Source organism: Sycon ciliatum, chromosome 11, assembly GCF_964019385.1.
Source record: "Sycon ciliatum chromosome 11, ocSycCili1.1, whole genome shotgun sequence".
NCBI lineage: Eukaryota > Metazoa > Porifera > Calcarea > Leucosolenida > Sycettidae > Sycon > Sycon ciliatum.
The window spans coordinates 10,048,620-10,067,579 of record NC_088653.1 but is presented as its reverse complement, the minus strand read 5'-3'; the positions used below and the strand labels follow the sequence as shown (position 1 = coordinate 10,067,579).

Genomic DNA, 18,960 nt, shown 5'->3' with positions numbered 1-18,960 from the left:
CGTACGAAAATAAATTCCGTCCGAAAATTTCCTGCTATACAGTAGAGTCCATTGGTCCAAAATCAACTGTATGGAGTCCAAACTTTGAAATCAACTATAAGGAGTCTTAATGTGGACAACACTCCCTGTATAAAGTCCATCCAATTAGGCATCCCCTATCCAGAGTTCGAAATTAGACATAGGATCTGCTGTAAGCAGTGAATATTAACCAGAAAACGGCCTCTCCCTTTAATCCTTTACATCATTCACTTCTCAAGATAAAAAATAAGTATTGAGGCGCCACTGCAGCCACTTCATTACATGAAAAACCCTACAAACACCATCCTCAAATCAAGTGGTCTCTTCGCAGACGCTGCAAATTACAGTTTCTCAATCATGTAGTGTTGCCAAATTATTGTGCACGCACACACACACACATGCACACACCCACACAACGCCAAGAAAATACCTAGAAAAAACCAAGAATCGAAAGAGAATAATGGAGAGCCAAGGATTAATTATTTGTTTTCAAATTATTGTGCGCGCGCGCGCGCACACACACACAAACTTATACAACGCCAAGAAAACACCAAGAAAAGAGTAGAGACACAATACACACACAACTCCAACAGCCATGCAAACGTCCACCCATTTACACGTAAAGTCAAGAGAGATAACAAATAATTATACGAAACGAATGCATACGTGGGCGGATGCACGCGCGTTTACATACATGTAGTAGTGTAAGAGAGTAACATAGTGCAGTAGTCAGCATAATACTAGCACATGCTGAGAGTGCAATAGCAAGCTTCACCACTGCTCATGGCCATGCAAGTGTTTAGCAGCACTCAGTTCCGCAAGCTTCTGAAGATCAGCACACCTGCAACAAATAGATAGCACAAGGATACGCTTATTACCGTAATGATGCATGGGAGCACACAACTACCAAGTTCTCAACGAATGTGATGCTCAATGAAAATCCATCCACACAAAGACCTGTGAACAGGTGTTGGTGGGGACAATAATCTATTAGTAATACGAGGAATAAGATCGTTTGTGCACACTCAAGACGCACAGACACACCACCATACATGTAGTGTACACAGCGTTTCACTTCACTGAAAGTACAGTAAAACCTGTGACTAACGACCACCCCTTGGTGCCAGCAAAAGCGGTCTTTAGTAGCAGGTGGTCTTTAGTTAGAGGTTTGCACCATGCGACCATATATGGATCCCAGTATATGATATGCATATCAAAATGCAGCTAGTACAATTCCCCCAGGACTTGCGCAATGCCATTCTTATTTCAGGTCAAACAACACTTGGAGAGAAAGACAGAGAGATGGAGAGAGACAAAAAAGAGAGAGAGAAGTTTACATTTTTTGCAGACATCAAATTCAGCTGCTACATCTGAAGCCAGGAGTCAACACATTCCCTGTGGAAGTTTCGTTTTGCACTGGGCTTCAAATTTGTTTTTCCGATCAATCGTACCGACTATCCTTGTTGTGACTTCTCGATTGTTCGAACGCGATCCTCCAGCATCAGGACCTTGCGGTGCTGCTTTTGTTTCTGGATTCCTTGACGCCATCGTCGATTCATTTGTATGACTGGGGTGACAGAGCCGCTCAGTCTTCGTTTCTCCTCCGAGTAGTAACATCGAGCAGAGAGGGCTTTCGATGCGCTCTCAAAGACTATCATGTTTATTCTTGACAGCGCTTGAAATTCTGACAGGTGTAGTGCAGTCCATGCCGACTCCACCTGGCCTGCGTTCATTTTTTCAGCTGTAGTACCGAAAGATTCCTTTCAGGACCATGGAAAAATCAGCAAAATTTCAAGAAGGAGCTTCGAGCAACATTTGATTTCCTACATCGCGGTCGCTAGTTACGGGTCAAAAATCGTCTTTGGGACAAGAAAAGGCGGTCGCTGGTCGCGTTCAGCAGGTAGTCGCTAGTCACAGTGCATTTTTAATGTGAGACCGTCCGTGCCTGGCCAAGTGATCGGTAGTACCAGGCTGGTCGCTAGTCACGGTGGTCTTTAGTTACAGGTTTTACTGTAAATTGAAATGAGATGATTTAAACAATCTGTATAGCGTTGCAGTCAGTCAGTCTTCCCCAAGATGGAAATGCAATGATTTGTTGTCACGAGGCAGTTTCACTGACACAATGTCATGTTTGTGACATCAAAACGGTTACTTCATGGAATACGAGTACATGTATTAGCTTGAGAAGCTTTTTCTTGTCATCGGCATACAAGAAAATAATCCTCCTACTACTACTAGTACACTGGCACTGCGTTTGTGGATCCCATTGTATTTGACATCATACTAGAGCCTAGTAGAGGAACAGTGTCGTGGAGTTCACATAATTATCACAGGGATAAGAATACATTCCTCATGAAATAAAATAATAATTGATGATACCCGGACGATCGTATACGATTGATGCAAAGTCCTTGCAGTCCTTGAGGACTATTACGAAGTGGTTGATTACTTTTAGGGCATTCATTCAAGCAACATCAAACAAACGCGATACGATCCTTGAAAATGGAAAAAATTCAAGCATAACGACAGAAAAGCAGACCAATCGAAACGAGTAAAAGCTTCCTTACCTCAGTCATCGTCCTGCCATGTAGTTGGACAGCCTTTTGACACGGTGGTACAGGCAGCTCTTGTCCAGTCAAACAGGGTATCCTTGTGGCGTCGAACGAAAGAGAGTGTCAGTGTATCTGACTCGTCAGATTGGAACTGTGCTGAACTTTTCACGTTCTCCGCTTTCTGCTTTCATCCCTCGCTCTGATGAAACCGTTCAAGCGTTTTATTGGAAGCAATGGCCAGCCAAACAGGGGATCCTTGTGGCGTCGAACGAAAGAGAGTGTCAGTGTACCTGACTCGTCAGATTTGAACTGTGCTGAACTTTTCTCGTTCTGCAATTTCTGCTTTCATCCCGCGCACTGATGAAACGTCTTCAGAGAACCACAAGACGCTTTCCAGATTTGACTTTGAACGTCTTCTTATCCTTCTTGGTTACCTCGAGACAGATTACTGTCAGCAACTGCACAGCAGAACTGGCAGCCATGGCTGAAGTGAAGAAAGGAATGCGCTGCAACGAGGCAAGCAAAACTGAAAAGGTGTTTGTTCTCTTTCGGGCACAACACACAGGACGGCGTGACTGGATAAACTGGACTCCTGGACCGTGAATAGGGGACTTGTAGAAAAGGTGTACTCCTTATAGGGGATTGCGCGGCAGGATGAAGCTGATCAAAACTGAGTGGACTCCTGGACTCTGTATAGTGGATTTTGGACCAATGGACTCTATATAGGGTGCTGGACATCATATAGTGCATGGACTCTATACTGAGTCCTACATATGTACTTCTCCAGCTAATCTCAGTACGTCAAAAACATGAGGGCAGGACCATGAGACCTAGTGTTGGGGTTGGCTCGGGTGAAGAAAATATTTGAAACATGAACGTTGGACCTACACTCATGTTTGTAACTGAGATTCGCACATTTGAGTGCCGAAACGTACAGTTGTTGCCCAGAAAACCGAAGACGGGTACCTGAGACATTTCGTACCCTAGTAAGCTGCTAAACGCTTGCACAGCTCAACAGCGCTAACTACAGTCACGCTTAGTGAAATCCGGCCAAAGGTGGAAAACTAGCGCCCTGGAATAGTTATGATTGCATCACTTTACTTGATCATCTGTACGCCCATCCGCATTCCTATCACTCCCAGGGCCCCAAATACAGTCAACTTCGCTTATAACGACACCCGACGGGGCATCAAAAAGGTGTTCTTATTTGCGAAGTGTTGTTATAACAGTACCCGAAGTCTCATTATATGTATTACGATGGGATGGTACTTTGCTCTGGGCATTGGAAATTCTGTCGTTATTCGCGAATTGTCGTTATATCCGCAGTCGTCATTAGCGAAGTTGACTGTGTGCACTTTGGATCGGCTTACGCCCAGGATATCTATAGTAGACATAGGATTTGTCACCAAAACAAACCAAAAAGAGAACCCCTGTGCCCAATGATCAGGCGTCAGAAACCGACAAAGGTGTAGTCGTTTAGCTCTATTGACCAGACCAGGGCTGTAAACTGTCCGGCTTTACTCACATAGGTTGGTCATCAATTCACAGTTTCAGCATTTGACGTTGTGGATGTCGCAAACATACTTCGTGGTGATACCGGACAGTTTCCATGAGTCTACCTAGAATCAATTTGTTGTTTCGGGTCACTTCACTCATCCGTACCAGGGTCGGTCGGTCGGGTTTATTTTATTATTTTATTGTATTTATTATTTTGGTTACGTCCATGTACATGTACATCGAATAGCTTTTGTCCATCTAGCCAGTCGATCAAATCTGACTGTAGTGTAGACAATCCAGCGCAGTCATCCAGGTCCCCTCCAGGACCTGATCTCTTGGCCTCGCTGGCAAACGAGTCTGACCTGTGAGCAGCTCTCAGTCTCACCTTGAAAACTTCTGTAAATAGCGACAAGGTGGCGGAGCTGATGCTGTTTCAGGACCGATTGCGGATCGGAGATAGAAGACAACGTCGTCACCAAGCGCTTCATCCTGTCATTTGTCTAGCCATGGCTGCTTCTGAGGTCGATATCTGGACTGCTAGTATTATTACTAGGGTCGCGTGTGTACATAGCTAGTCTAGTCTGTACATTTGCATGCACTATAAATAAATAAAAAAACATTTTGCGGTCGGGTGAAAAAAGACGGTCGGTCGAGTGACCCGAAACAAAGAATTAATTCTGGATGGCCTGATCCACAGAGTTTTGTTTAGTTGTATTCCAAGAAATACTGTGTATAAGGCTGGGACAGGCAATGACCATTGTGTCACGATCACAGGGTTTTTTATAGCCAACCAGAGCTAGCAAGGAAAGGAATAAGAAGTCGATAGCAATAGCAATTTTAAAGATTAAATGTTAATTTTCACATCGACTGAATGACTGTCCAGTCACCTTCTATGTAGACAGCATTCTCCCATGCTTTTTACTGGAAATCAACGTGGTCTGTGCGGAAGTTCGATAATAAAGATATCCTATTCCATTGCCGTGATGACTCTCACATCCTGTTGCACATTTGTGTCCATGCTGAATCAGAACGGTTTAATCTACGTTAGTTGATGTTGCAGTCTACCGGAAGTACAGCATACGGTTCATCTGACCGGAATATCAGAAGGTAAGAGTCTTGCACGCAGATACTGCACAAATCATGATCATGACAACATCTGAATCAGTGCATGTACATGTACATTTCACTTTGTTCTGTTCTTTTTCAGAATACATACATGTTTATTGTGTTGATATTCTCTTCGACAGGTTTCTTTCAAGACTGATTTTAGTTTGGTTTATTAAACACTTACTGCACACCAGCATTATCCCAGTAGTGTTGGATTTCTACGTTGACTATATCACCATCACCGTTGTGCTCTTTGCTGACCATACTTGCCTGTATTTCAATTGCTTAAAAAAATAAACCGTTTCGGCATGTCCAAACCATTCACGTTCACACACCTTGCTCATAACACCCTGCCCACTGTTATCACACTGCTAGCTCTAGCCTATAGCCTCCTGCCTCCAACATCCACACACATTGCTCATAACCTCCTGCCCACACAAGCCACACATTCTGCGCTAACACTGCACTGCCAGCCCCTGCCTTCATCAACCACACACACTGTGCACACAGCTTCCTGCCTAAGATAACACCGCTAGTCCCCACAGAAATCGCCAAACACTTGATTAGCGCTATGGGCAAGACTGGGGCCGTAAGCTGAAAGGTTTTTAACCCGTAGAAATACCTGTGGGTGCTGGAGTACAGCGTTCAGTCAGTGTTTACCAGGATCAAGTGAAGAGTTGCAGTTAGAACATGGCCGTTGGCTGCCACTCTCGCACCCAAACGAAGACTGTGGTTTAGAATCATCAACGACAATCTAGTGTCCCATACCTGACGTCCAACCGATCTGTTCCATTCCGTCAATATAAGACATGAAGAGCAAGCTGACGCTAATTTACAGTCCTTATCAGGTTAGTAACCATGGTAGCCATTACCAGGAAACACATCCAACTATGGACTGGGACATGTGGTTGGCGAGTACTGACGTGTCAAACCCGCAATTGCACAGTTAGGAGATGAGTTGATAACTGATTTATTTGCTCGGACTGAAAGAGAATTTATACGATAAGTGAACGTGGCAGTGCAACATCGTACGGAGCACGCGCACTTCATTGTTTGGGGAGAGCAGTACGCAGCAGTTGGGAAAAAAGTGAGCTCTGACATGTCTATGTAAACCTAGAGGGTCTGAGGCTACAAACTGTGCATGTGGCAGAACTTGCCGTACAGAGTCCACAGTACAATATTTACCGTATAGACTAAGAGAAAGCTACAGATTGCTGCAGTGCCGAAACATGATAAAGTCTTTAGAACTAAAACATGTAAAAATTAATAGCAAAATTAAACTAACTCGCTTCGCGACACCAACTGGTGGGGTGTCAGGAGTTTGTAACACTCAAGCTGATTCATGAGTTGACGATTAATAACTCTCTCCATGATCTTAGAGATTTTGCTCAGCAGTGAAAGTGGGCGATAATTCTTCAAGGCGGATCGCGAAGATCGCTTTTGGATTGGAACCACGGTGGCAGTCTTCCACATTTGTGGCTGGACTCCGTGCTGGAAGCAAAGGGCAAAGAGCTGACACAGTGGCTTGGCAAGTTCTCTGGCGAATTCCTTCAAGACAGGAGCGGAAATACCGTCGGGTCCAGTCGCCTTTGAGGCATCCAGGCGAGCTAAAAGCCGGTGGACTGCATCGGGGCGAAAGTGGACTGTCGTTAGTGCAGGTGCACCAGCGAATGCGGTGTCCGGTACATCAATCGAAGGTCGCGGCCTGGTACACTGCATTTCTTCGAAAAGACCCGTGCGAAAGCCTGCGATTTCTCAAAGCTTGTGGCCCTCTCGCAACCTTCACTATCAACAAGCAGGGGAATGCCAGTGTTCCGACCCCCGCCACAAGCGCACTTTAGCTTCGTCCACCATTCCTTCTCCTTAAGGGACCCATTCGACAAGCTATGTCTGAGGCTGTTCTCTTTGGAAGCTTTAGATTTAGTCAGGACTGCGATAGCATTGTTTGCAGAACGGGTAAAATCATGTTTCAGAGCAAAGTCGTGAGGGTGTTTCCTCCAAGTGCGCCAGCGTTTGTCCTTATCCTTCATTGCGGCTGCACACTCAGGTGTCCACCATTTCGGATCCGTTAACTTTACTGTCAGTGTCTTGGACGGAACGAACCGGGAAACAGCTTTCGTGATTGTGTCAGTAACCTGATGACACGAAGTTTCTGGGTTGGCAGTAATGACGGTTGACCAATCAACCTGGCGGAAAAAGGATCGGAGGCGGGTCCAGTCTGACTTTTCATAGCGCCAGACAGTTCGTTGCACCACCGGTTCATGGGAGGGAAGAACACCTGTGAAGTCCGAAAGAATTACAGTGTCGTCTGATCGACCAATAGGGGGCATTATCTGCGTGGTCACTGGATAGTTCAACGTGGACATCACCATGTCGAGTGGGGTATCCCCGCGAGTAGGACACTGAACATGCTGCGTAAGAAAGTGGGCTGTGCATGTGTCTTCGAGGGCTTCCCCCGCAGGTGTGGTCTTCGACCTATGGAGCCAATTGCGGTTATGCACATTGAAATCACCGGCAAGTATGAGGTTGGCACCAAGTGCACGAGAAGAGGGAAGGATGTCGTCAAGATGGTTAATGAGCATAAGGTCACTGGGCCCCGTCGAACCTGGCCTGTTAGCAGCGCCCAACACTATCTTTTGTCCTGGGGACAATTGAATGGATAGCAAAATAAGTTCGTGCTGTGGAGAATATAACTCATCAATTACCATGGCTGGGAGTGGAGATCTGATCCATACGGCCACTCCGCCACCGCGTGCTGTTCGATCCAGCCGGAAGGTGGTGTAGCCAGGGAATGTGGACTCAGATGGTGGAACAGTGTCAGGGGCAAACTTTGTTTCCGTCACTACTGCTATGTCGGGATTATGCTGGCGCAGTGTGTGCTGGAACTCAGGTAGCTTGTTACCTAAGCTAAATGCATTGGTGAAAAGTAGTCTGAGTGAACATTTAACAGTATTGTGATGAATGGCAGAACTAGGCATGGGTGCAAAAATGAAAGGTAAAATAACAGTAACTATTTATTGTGTATCAAAGCGGAAAGTTTCTGAAGTGACTTACTGCAGGACTTGTTGGCCACTCTCAGGATATTTTCGTTTCCGTTTTTTTCTTTTGCTTGGATCCAGTGGTGGTGGCACTCTGGTCCCGGTCAGGTGTGACGCTATGGCGTGAACGCTTGGATCGGTTGACTTCCCACCCGCCAGAATCAGGATCATCGTCCCTGTGGCCTCCCAGCTGTGGGCCTAGGGCTGTACATGCATCGCTGTCTGCTTTCTTGGCCTCTCTGTCGGAGTTGCAGGGCAAGTTAGACGGCTGCTGGTTCTTTGGCTTGGATAAGCTTTCATTGTCGACCAATGATTCAGTATCAGCAGGAAAAGGCAACTCTTCCGACTCAGAGGAGCTGAAAAAAATGAAAGGTAAAATAACAGTAACTATTTATTGTGTATCAAAGCGGAAAGTTTCTGAAGTGACTTACTGCAGGACTTGTTGGCCACTCTCAGGATATTTTCGTTTCCGTTTTTTTCTTTTGCTTGGATCCAGTGGTGGTGGCACTCTGGTCCCGGTCAGGTGTGACGCTATGGCGTGAACGCTTGGATCGGTTGACTTCCCACCCGCCAGAATCAGGATCATCGTCCCTGTGGCCTCCCAGCTGTGGGCCTAGGGCTGTACATGCATCGCTGTCTGCTTTCTTGGCCTCTCTGTCGGAGTTGCAGGGCAAGTTAGACGGCTGCTGGTTCTCTGGCTTGGATAAGCTTTCATTGTCGACCAATGATTCAGTATCAGCAGGAAAAGGCAACTCTTCCGACTCAGAGGAGCTGGAGTCGCTCTTGTCAGCTGCTGGGAGACCAGACTGCTTAGACATGTATGTTGGGCTTTGTGATTGGGCTTTACTTTGCTGGGCTGTCTGGGCTGGGTTTGCGACCACATCAGATAGGAGTCGACGTGTGCGTTCAGTGTCTGTACATGTAGGTGTCGTTCAGTGATGTGACTACTGCTGTGTACTACCCGTAATGGCAGTGGTACTGCGGGCCTCAGGGCAGTCCTTGGCGAGGTCCTCTGGCTTGCTGCAAATTCGACACGTGGGCTTTTGGCCATTACAGGATACGCGGAAAGTGCCTTTCCCGTCTCTGGATTTCACGTACGAAGGTACGGCTTTATTCGACCCCAGTACGAAGGTTGCAAAACGGACTCCGGTTGAAATGACAATGTTGTCCCGTGCCTTAAGTCAATTAAGAGTTTAAGACGAATGCGCTAAGAGTTTGGACACCACTATCTATAGGAAGCCAACTTTCACCGGCCTGTACATTTCGTGGGGGAGCTATACTCCAACGAAATCGAAGAAACATCTTGTGAAAGCGCTAGTTTATCGTGCGCATAGAATATGTTCCCCTCATCTATTGCAGGACGAATTAGACAGACTGACATCAATATTTACGAACAACGGCTATCCAAAGGAATTTCTGGCCAAGCTTATCAACGAAAAACCGGCGACAGACAAGCCGATCCAATTTGGACCTGACCTTTGCCCAGTGGTGCTCCGTTTACCCTGGGTTGGCGCCGGTTCTGCGCGCGTGGAGAAGGATGTTCGTGGTATCGTATGTCCATCTTATCCGTGCGTCAAGCTGTACGTCATATTTGGGACAGTGCGTGCGTTCAGTGTGAAGAAGGATGTTCTACCTACCCTTAGTGAAAGTAACCTTATCTATTTCTTTCAATGCCGACAATGTGAAGATCGGTATGTAGGTAGAACCCTTCAGCACCTGGGCGCGCGCATTCGTCAACATGTGCCGTTAAGTTTTGTTCCGCTTGATGCGCGTGAGTATCGTCTTCGCCGTGGTCGTCCTCCAAAATGTGCTGTCCAGTCCATCGGTGGATCTTCCTCTTCCTGTGAAGATATCACTGCATGCCCGTCCTCCTCCGCGTGTATAGCGCAGGGTCCAGCTGAGAACAGCGTGAAAGATGGTGAAAGACCGACACGTAAACCACCGAAATTGACAAAGGATCTGTCTGCGTCGGGAAGGGTTACGCGAAGCCAAGTAAAAATACGGACTGGTGAGGACGCACGTACAACGACAACGGAAGTGACAACAACAGCCAATATTCGAAAACGTGGTAGACCGCGAAAACGAACCTCAATATCGAGCACCGGACAAGTTGGAGTAAGAAGATCAATAGAAATCCGCAATGGAGGAGACGTAGCTGAAAGGACACTGGGCATCGCGCACACAACGGCTGGTGTCAGAAAACGTGGAAGGCCGCGGAAAAGCAAAGAGGCGGATAGTGGTGATGCCGCGAAGAGGCGAGATGACGGGACATTGGAGGAGACTACACCCAACGGAGCTAAGAATCGCACTTCGTCCATTAAGCAACATCTGTCAGCCCGTACCAATTGTCGTGAGTTGTACAGTGATAATGTGTTCTCAATATTGTCACGTGGTAGATGTGCGTTGCATCTGGCTGTGTTAGAAGCTTTGTATATCCGTAAGTTAGATCCTGAACTTTGCGTACAGAAAGAAAATGTGTTGTCGCTACAATTGTTTGGTGTTACTCCTCGTCGAGGTGTTAACAATGTAACTTAATTTGCTCACTATGTTCTTGTCGCTATTATTATTTCCTTCGAGTTTTGTGTCGTGCTGAACTTGATACTTTTTCCACCTTGTCACGAGTGTTGTTATCTCATATCTTTACGCTATATAAGTTTTAGTCTTTCCAACTTGAGCCATTCCCTGTATAATCCTTGATGAGAAGGGACCGAAAACGTTCGGATACTTTGACAAGTGCATTATTATTATTATTATTATTATTTTTGGAAGTGAAGTGAACTTATGCAGCGAAGAGACCGTAGTTGGAGAGTTTGAAGTGAGGTACCCTGTATTGATTGACCAGGCAGGCACAGTGGGTTGGTCAAAGACCATGATTGAGATACGAGAGGTACCTGGTTCAAGTCCTGCCTGGGAGCGGTTTTTCCAGCCGTGCTGCTACCCACAGTCAACTGGGAACTTGTGGCCAGGCACAAGGGGTACATGGATGCAGCTAATGGGGTCGCTTTCGGCACTTGTGCCAGTGGTTGTGAGACTTACCCACTCACCCCCACCGTTAGGCGCTGCATCTGCCGCTAGGGTTTATCGGGTGTTAGCGGCCGTCGTGAGTTCCCTTCGGGAACGGATACGATAATTTTTTTTTTTTACCCTGTATTGATTTCTAATCGTTCGACAATGCACTCGAAGCTTACCAGGAAGTCTTGTACCTCATTCGGGGGCATGTGCCAGGCAATAAACTGGTCCGCATCGTGCTGCTCATGTTGCAGATTTCGCAATATGTATTGAAGTTGTATTTCTCGCGAAACATTTTCAGCTGCAAATATGGCATCTGGAGTGTTCTTTATTGTCGCTTCTTTTCCTGACTTCTTCAGCAGTTTTGAGTCTCACCAGTGTCCCTGCTCTCCCACCCTTCATTTCTGTGCATATTATCATTGCTGGCTTTTTTATCACTTTTGCCGTGATGTGCTTGCCATGACTACATTATGCCTAATCGCCATTGGGGATATACACCGGTTTTTTCCCTCACAACTGCGCCCGTCTGCGCGAGGTCTATTTTCCAAGCTGGCTGGGTCCAGGAAAACTAATCTGACGGTCCCAAGTGGTTCTGCATCATGGCCTATTTCTGCTATCCACTGGTGCGCCTATTCTATCTGAGACACTCTGTTCTCAGTCCTTGCTTCCATACCTCACTCGTTATCTGGTTTACATCTGGCTGCGGCCAACTACCCTTAACTTTGTGTGTTGTCGCTATTGAAGTCTTTGTCTCTGTGTGTGCCAGTATATGTGGAGCGAGAAGCGAGCAGGTGCAAGGACGGTATGACAGCTGGTCCATTTACCACGCCACCATTTAGCCCCATGCAGTCGTCTGGGCTTGGCATTGTTCCGAAGAAAACCGGTCGTCTTCGTGTAATTCACCATCTGTCGGCACCGGAAGGGTCCAGCGTAAATGACGGCGTACCAGCGGACAAGTTCAGCTTGAAGAATACCCACGTCGACGATGCAGTTCGTGCCATCATGTCAGTGGGCCGCGGCGCCCTATTGACGAAGCTCGACATCCGCAACGCGTTCCGGCTCATTCCAGTCTCCCCTGATGACTGGCCGCTGTTGGGCATTCATTGGCAGAACCAGTACTATTTCAAGAAGGTGTTACCGTTTGGTCTGCGTTCTAGCCCGTTCATTTTCAACCAGGTTGCGGAAGCCGAGTGGATTTTGCGTCACCAGTTCGCCATTCCGATCATCATGCATTATCTGGACGACAAATCTCAGGCCCTTACAATTTCCCACCATCGTCGGGACTGGCCAATACCCCCCATTGTCTTCAATGGAACTCCCGTTGAGGAGCAGCCCTCCATCAAAGTACTCGGCGTCACGTTTGACCATCAGCTAAAATTCAGCCAGCATATCCGAACTGTTGTAGTCCGAGCAAGGCAGAGACTTGGAGCCTTGCGCAAGGCATTTCACTTGCTGACTATTCCTGCCCGGCTTCGAGCCTACAAAGCCTTTGTCCGGCCGGTTATGGAGTACTGCCCAATCGTCTGGATGGGGGCAGCTCCTTCCCACTTGAATCGGCTAGACTGGGTGCAGGAGCGAGCCATCAAGGCAATACATCCGCAATGCTGGCTTCCTAGCCTCATAATTCGCCGCACCATCGCTGCCCTCTGCCTCCTGTATAAAGCCCTTTGCGATAATTCTCCCGCTCTTCTCTCGAGAATGGCTCCACCCCCGACACACCAACCCAGGACCACACGCCTCACCCGCCAGGCTGTACGACTGTCCACCGCGCATCCCCATCAGTTACAGAATGTTCTTCCTGCCAATTCCCGGAACAATGTGAGCCGAGCCTTTCCCCACTCCGTCATCCCAATTTGGAACCAGCTGCCTACCTCTATCATTCCCCACCCATTTCACTCAAAGAACATCCAAAAGTTCAAGACAGCAGCTTATCACCATCTCCTCAGAACGAACTGGCACTGGGCCACTCATAGCATACGCGAGTAAGAGGGTACAGTGTCCTACCCTGCTTGGACATACATGTAATCTCTCCTCACGGGCAGTCTCCTCTTGAATTTAAAAGTCTAACAGCGTTCACATCAATACTCAACTTATTCTTTTGCTCACTGAGCAATACAATCTTTCCATTTTCTTTCTTCTGTTTTCTTTTTCAATTTAATCCTCCCCACCCAATATCCCTTTGGTGCGTCCATGGAGCTATGAAGCCGAGACCTCTGGTCGGCGGAGCTTAATGGGCCCCACCACCACACTCCATCATTCACCCCAGTGTCTGGAGATATGTGGATTTTGTAGAAAAAAAAAAAAAAAAAAAAAAACTACCTCTCTGTGTCTGCTCCTTCCTTGTCCCTCGCGTCCATGCAACGCTCTATTATTGAAGAAGCCTTGACATACCTCGGCGTTCCCCTGGCGTTGGAGAAGCTATAGGGCCCTTATGACGGAGTTGACATTCCTTGGCATCACAATGAATTCCGAACGGTTCGAAGCTCGGCTACCAGATGAAAAGCTAGCGGATATGAAACAACTCGCTCCATCCCCGCAGCAAAGTTCGTCTCTCTTTTGGGCAAGCTCTCTTTTGCTGCGCAGGTGATTGTTTCGGGCCGCACGTTTATGCGCAGATTATGGGACACCGCTAAGAAGTTCAGCAAGGTACCTCAGCATTACCGCATTACCTTGAGCAGCGACTGTCGTAAGGATCTTCTGTGGTGGAGTTCTTAGCTGCTTGGAATGGCAAGTCGTTCTTCCTGTACCAAGCTGAGACTTCCAGTACCGACTTAGGTCTATATACTGATGCTAGTGGCACCCTTGGTTGGGACGCCTATTATGCCAACGAGGGCAGGTGGATGTACAGCTGCTGGGAGCAAGACACCATGGACCTGTCCATTGAGTACAAGGAACTGTTTCCTATTCTCGTCGCGTGTGCCACGTGGGGACATATGTGGTGCCGGCTTCGCATAGCATTCCACTGCGACAATCAGGCTGTGGTTGATTGCTTGGCTTCGGGCACGTCAAAGTCTCCACCTGTGATGGCCCTCATCCGGAAACTGTTCCTTGTGTGTGCAAGGCACAACTTCTGTGTCGTAGCTCGTCATGTGCTTGGCAAGTCTAATGCAATTGCGGATGCCCTCTCTTTTAAAAATGCAGGAATTTCGGATGATCGCTCCGCGGGGCTCGACAGGACCGGACACGCCAGTGCCCCTTCCTTCCTGGGACTAAGCAGCGAAACAGCCCGATACGCGTCCCTTGCCATTGCGCCATCTACCAGGGCAGCATACCGTTATTGAGAACAACGCTACCGGCAGTTCTGCCAGTTATGCCGATGGGACCCGTTGCCGGCGACAGACAGTATGTTATCGAGCTTTGCGACCTACTTGGCGAGATCTGTGAAGCCAGGTACAGTGGCCAATTACATCTCGGCCGTTCGTGATCTGCATCTCGAGTGTGGCATGGATGATCCTACGAAAGGCGCTACCTTGCTACCGCGCGTGCTTAAGGGCATTAAGAGAGTGAAGGGCACTGCTCCGTCCATGACTCGTCTTCCACTGACAAGTGATCTGATCCGGTCTGTTGTGGACCGGTTGCGGAATAACCCGACTTCTACCCCAGACGATCGCGTAATGCTGCAAGCCGCAATCCTGTTGGCGTTCCACGGCTTCCTGCGATGCGCTGAGTTTACTGTAAGCGATCACGCACCGTTCGACCCAAGATTTGATGCTGCCGGTGATAGTGTGAAGATCGCGTACCATGGTGGTAAGCCCGCATTACAGTTTGTTGTGAAGCGGTCCAAGACGGACCCGTTTGCCAGAGGCATGACCCTATACATCGGGCCAGCAACGCCACAATATTGTCCCGTTGTTGCCATGGTCGAGGACTCGTCACGCAGTAAGCCGCCATTGTTGCAGCCCTTGTTCCGGTTTATGTCAGCGCTGACTCGCCGTCGCTTCACTGCTAAACTGAGAGCCCTCCTGCAGTTGTCCGGGGTGAGTAATGTGGCTGAATATAGTGGCCACTCCTTCAGGATTGGTGCGGCGACAACGGCTGTTGCAAACGGCGTTCCTTTGTGGAAAATCCGTGCTATGGGTAGGTGGCAAAGGGACTGTGTTCTGAGGTACATTCGCACAGATCCGTCGGACCTGCTGTCTGTTTCTAGGGCTCTTCACAGTGGGCCTATTTAATTGCGTGGTATGCCCTGTATTCATGTGTGTGTTGCATGGACTCTTGGCGATGGCCTCATTGATTCTATATTTCGTGCTGAGTCAATGCACGAACCATTATTGCCTCTACCTTACTTCTTACTTTCCACTCTGGGCGACATCTCGCTCCCCTGCTGTTTGCACAACTGCGCTCATGGCTTCTTCGGTGCGGGAATTGCCGGCCATTATGGGCCACGCTCATTTCCGGCTACTCAGGGCCCTCCGTCGCCGTCCCTCGGATGCAGACTCTTGTAGATACTTGGCCCCGCCAACATTCTGCTTTGGCTGTGTCTACCCGGCCGACCCTGAATCCTCTCTCGTAGATACTTGGCTCCGCCAACATTTTGCTCCTGCAGTGTCTACGTATTTCTTTCCGTAGCCTCTCACTCCGCTGGCCGGCACTCCCCCGTACCGCAGGTTGCTGTGTGTTGTAGTTAATATAGCATTATGGTGATAATGCAGATTAATGGGTGCACTCAGTTTGTGCTACCGCTCAATCTATGCTGCTATGTTTGATAGTGCTGTTACCGCATGCGATGCGCGGGGTAAAGATGACGCTTGCTTGTAGCTCAACGTGGGTGGGTTTGGCGGCGTTATGATGACGCTTGCTTGTAGCTCAACGTGGGTGGCATGTATCGTTGCATGTCTTGCTAGAGTTTGCTCTGCTATATATTTTCGATCCGTTCTGTGCGGCGATCATTCTTGCTTGCTCGGAGTGTTTCACCCTCCCACCTCCCATTTCTCATTACTAATTTGCTTTGATAAAGTGACTAAACGGGGTGTTGGCCACGCTCATTTCCGGCTACTCAGGGCCCTCGGTCGCCGTCCCTCGGACGCAGACTCTTGTAGATACTTGGCTCCGCCAACATTCTGCTTCGGCAGTGTCTACCCGGCGGACCCTGAATCCTGTCTCGTAGATACTTGGCTCCGCCAACATTCTGTTCCGGCAGTGTCTACGTATTTCTTTCCGTAGCCTTTTACTCCGCTGGTCGGCACTCCCCCGTACCGCAAGTTGCTGTGCGTTGTAGTTAATGCCAGTATAATTATGTGGAGCGAGAAGCGAGCAGCTCACGGAAATCAGTTGCGCCGGTAGGGTGACCGTATCCATTTTCAACTTGCCAGTATCACTATTGGCGTCTGACTCTGCTTTGACTGACCCAGACGTTCCTCATTCCGTCGAGGCAATGGGGTTTTTGCACCAAATTTTCATGTCGTGACTCGCAACATCATTACATCTCCAACCAATAGACATGAACGGCATTAGAGAGGTTCTGGAGTACGATTTTTCGTGTCAAAATTCGTGGCGCTACGGAATTTTTATAAGTCGTTTTCGACCAGTAAAATGCACCGCAGTACGGAACTTATGTGTTTGCCTGCATTGCCTAGGTTACGATAGCAAACACGTCATATCCCCACTCTTTGCATTTTAATTTGAAAATTTGTACCGAAATCAAAACTTCCCGCGGAAAATCGATGTTTCTCGTGCCCAATTTGTACACAAAAATCTTTCTGCATTCGATGACGCAAAATTTTCATACGAAACATGGTACCATGTACCATGGTTCGTATGAAAGCCAGTCCACGTGGATTCCCCGTGCCGATCGTCTGAAGTACGCGTGGAAAATATCCGTAGCGTCCATACGGAGTTTGGCAAGGAAAATCATACCCGGAACCTATCTATTAATTTGTTGTTGTTGTTGTTGTTTATTTTACTTAGCAGATTCTAACGGGCAATTTGACCAATAACAAGAAAGCGAAGGCAAAGAGTAGTAGTAGTAGTAGTAGAATTTATTATTTTACTAGGGAACTCCCAACAGGCGTTGCCTTTTTACTGGGAACCCTAGGAATGACTTGGTGCTTGTGACAAATGCAGAAAGGGGCTTAGCTTGACGACATCCAGGTGGAAGCATGTTCCATCTGTCTGCTGCCAAAAATGAAATAGCATTCAGGCCGTAACGAGACGTAGCTCTGGGTAGGTTCAGAGCAGCTGAAGCTTGACCGCGGGTAGCAGCAATTGTGCGGCACGATGCAGAGCGCGGGGTAAATATCGTGCTTAAAAGAGGACTGGTGCAACGAGATAGACACCTAAAAACAAACACAAACAGCTTCAAGTTTACACGGCGAGAGAAAGTATACAGGTTATATTTGGTGAGAATGAAATCGATAGAAGTATACTGATCATGGCCAAACACTCTCCTTAGGCACAAATAAAGTAATAATACTAATAAAAGAAATAACCGGGGGCAGCAGAAAATGAATAATAGCTTTAAGGACTCAGATGGTGAGCCAAGGAACAAATTTACAAACAATGTTTCTTCATTTATGATTAGGAAAGGTTCTTTCTCAATAAAGATTCAAAAGTAAAGGAAACAGGGCAGCTGCATCCACATGCATCTGTGCACAACGATCATGCATTAAAATGGCGACCAGAACTTTTATTGACGTGGAATGGTGGAAAAAGGAACTAGTGCAAAATAGAAACGCAGAAAAAATAGTAGTAAGAAGAGCGAATCGCTAAAGTACACTAGCCTACAGCTAAAGTACACTAGCCTACAGCTAAAGTGCACTAGCCTACAGCTAAAGTGCACTAGCCTACAGCTAAAGTACACTAGCCTACAGCTAAAGTACACTAGCCTAGTACTGGCTGTAGTTAGTGAACACGTAGTCACGTAGGCAAGTGATCAAGTGCACATATACATCATACCAATACGTCATCAGGGTCATGCATAAAAAAAACAGAAAGGAAAGTCACGCGCGAGCAAAACAAATCAAGAGCGCGAGACTAGACACGGTACGAAAACTTAACGAAGAATTTGTTTGAGAACGAAATGCAAAGACTAGAGAAATGAAGACTACCTTCGAAGCTACTTTGAAGTGGAATGGAGTCAATTCTTAGAAATGAAGATAGGGAACCTGAATTCTGCTAACCCAAGCGTGGAATCAGCCACAATGTAAGAGAGAGTAAGAGAGCACAATCATTGTCATGGTATATACAAAAACACTAATGTTAATCATCGTCATGTAATGCAAAATACAAATTAGTTATTCCGAATTTATTTTCATGTATTTGCTACGTTCGCGACAAAGGTGCGTGGGAGATTGAGGGCCTGCTAACATATACGAGAGCGGCTGAAGAATGCATGCACAATCCGGGATGAAGCGTCGGTAGAGATTTACCAAACCCAGAAAGCGAGGTAGAGAGCAGAGTGAGTGTCTGGAGCAGGGTAGTCCACCATGACCTTGACCTTCTCTGCCAGTGTCTCAATGCCACCGCCGGCAGTGGCTTTGACATTGTGACCCAGGAGTGTCACGGAGGGCTGCATGAAGACAAACTTGCTGACACCGACCACCAAACCATACTCTGCCAAGTGATGGAAGATGGTCTTCAGATGCTTGAGGTGTTCTGCTGTCGAGTGACTCTCTACCAGTAGAATGTAGACAGTTGAGAGTTAAGCCAGGAACGAATAGAGGCCACTGCTGGGCAGGGCAGCTTCAAGATGACGCTTCACCATGTTTCATCACTGTACCAAGGACAAATAACAAGAGAGA

At 47.5% G+C, this 18,960-nt stretch overlaps 2 protein-coding genes and 1 long non-coding RNA gene across 3 annotated transcripts in view; 1 reads left to right on the top strand and 2 right to left on the bottom strand.

The window, feature by feature from the left end:
• Positions 1–330: 330 nt before the first annotated feature.
• On the bottom strand, positions 331–3,313 carry LOC135827346 (uncharacterized). Its single transcript, XR_010555401.1, has 2 exons — positions 2,586–3,313; positions 331–859 (listed from the first exon to the last, which is right to left on the bottom strand). It is a non-coding gene; the product is annotated as an uncharacterized LOC135827346 (long non-coding RNA).
• Positions 3,314–14,565: 11,252 nt separating this feature from the next.
• On the top strand, positions 14,566–15,393 carry LOC135827065 (uncharacterized). Its single transcript, XM_065339588.1, has one exon. It carries the CDS (start codon positions 14,566–14,568, stop codon positions 15,391–15,393), a length of 828 nt encoding a protein of 275 aa, XP_065195660.1.
• Positions 15,394–17,141: 1,748 nt separating this feature from the next.
• Positions 17,142–18,960, bottom strand: part of LOC135826996 (uncharacterized) — a 92,056-nt gene continuing 90,237 nt past the window's right edge. The window contains exon 16 of the mRNA XM_065339520.1: positions 17,142–18,932. Coding sequence (XP_065195592.1) covers positions 18,917–18,932 — 16 coding nt within the window. The 3' untranslated portion in view covers positions 17,142–18,916. The remainder of the gene's footprint in view (positions 18,933–18,960) is intronic.

Excerpts from the sequence above, each read along its gene's own strand:
- LOC135827065 (XM_065339588.1), top strand. The coding sequence starts at position 14,566 with ATGTTATCGAGCTTTGCGACCTACTTGGCGAGATCTGTGAAGCCAGGT.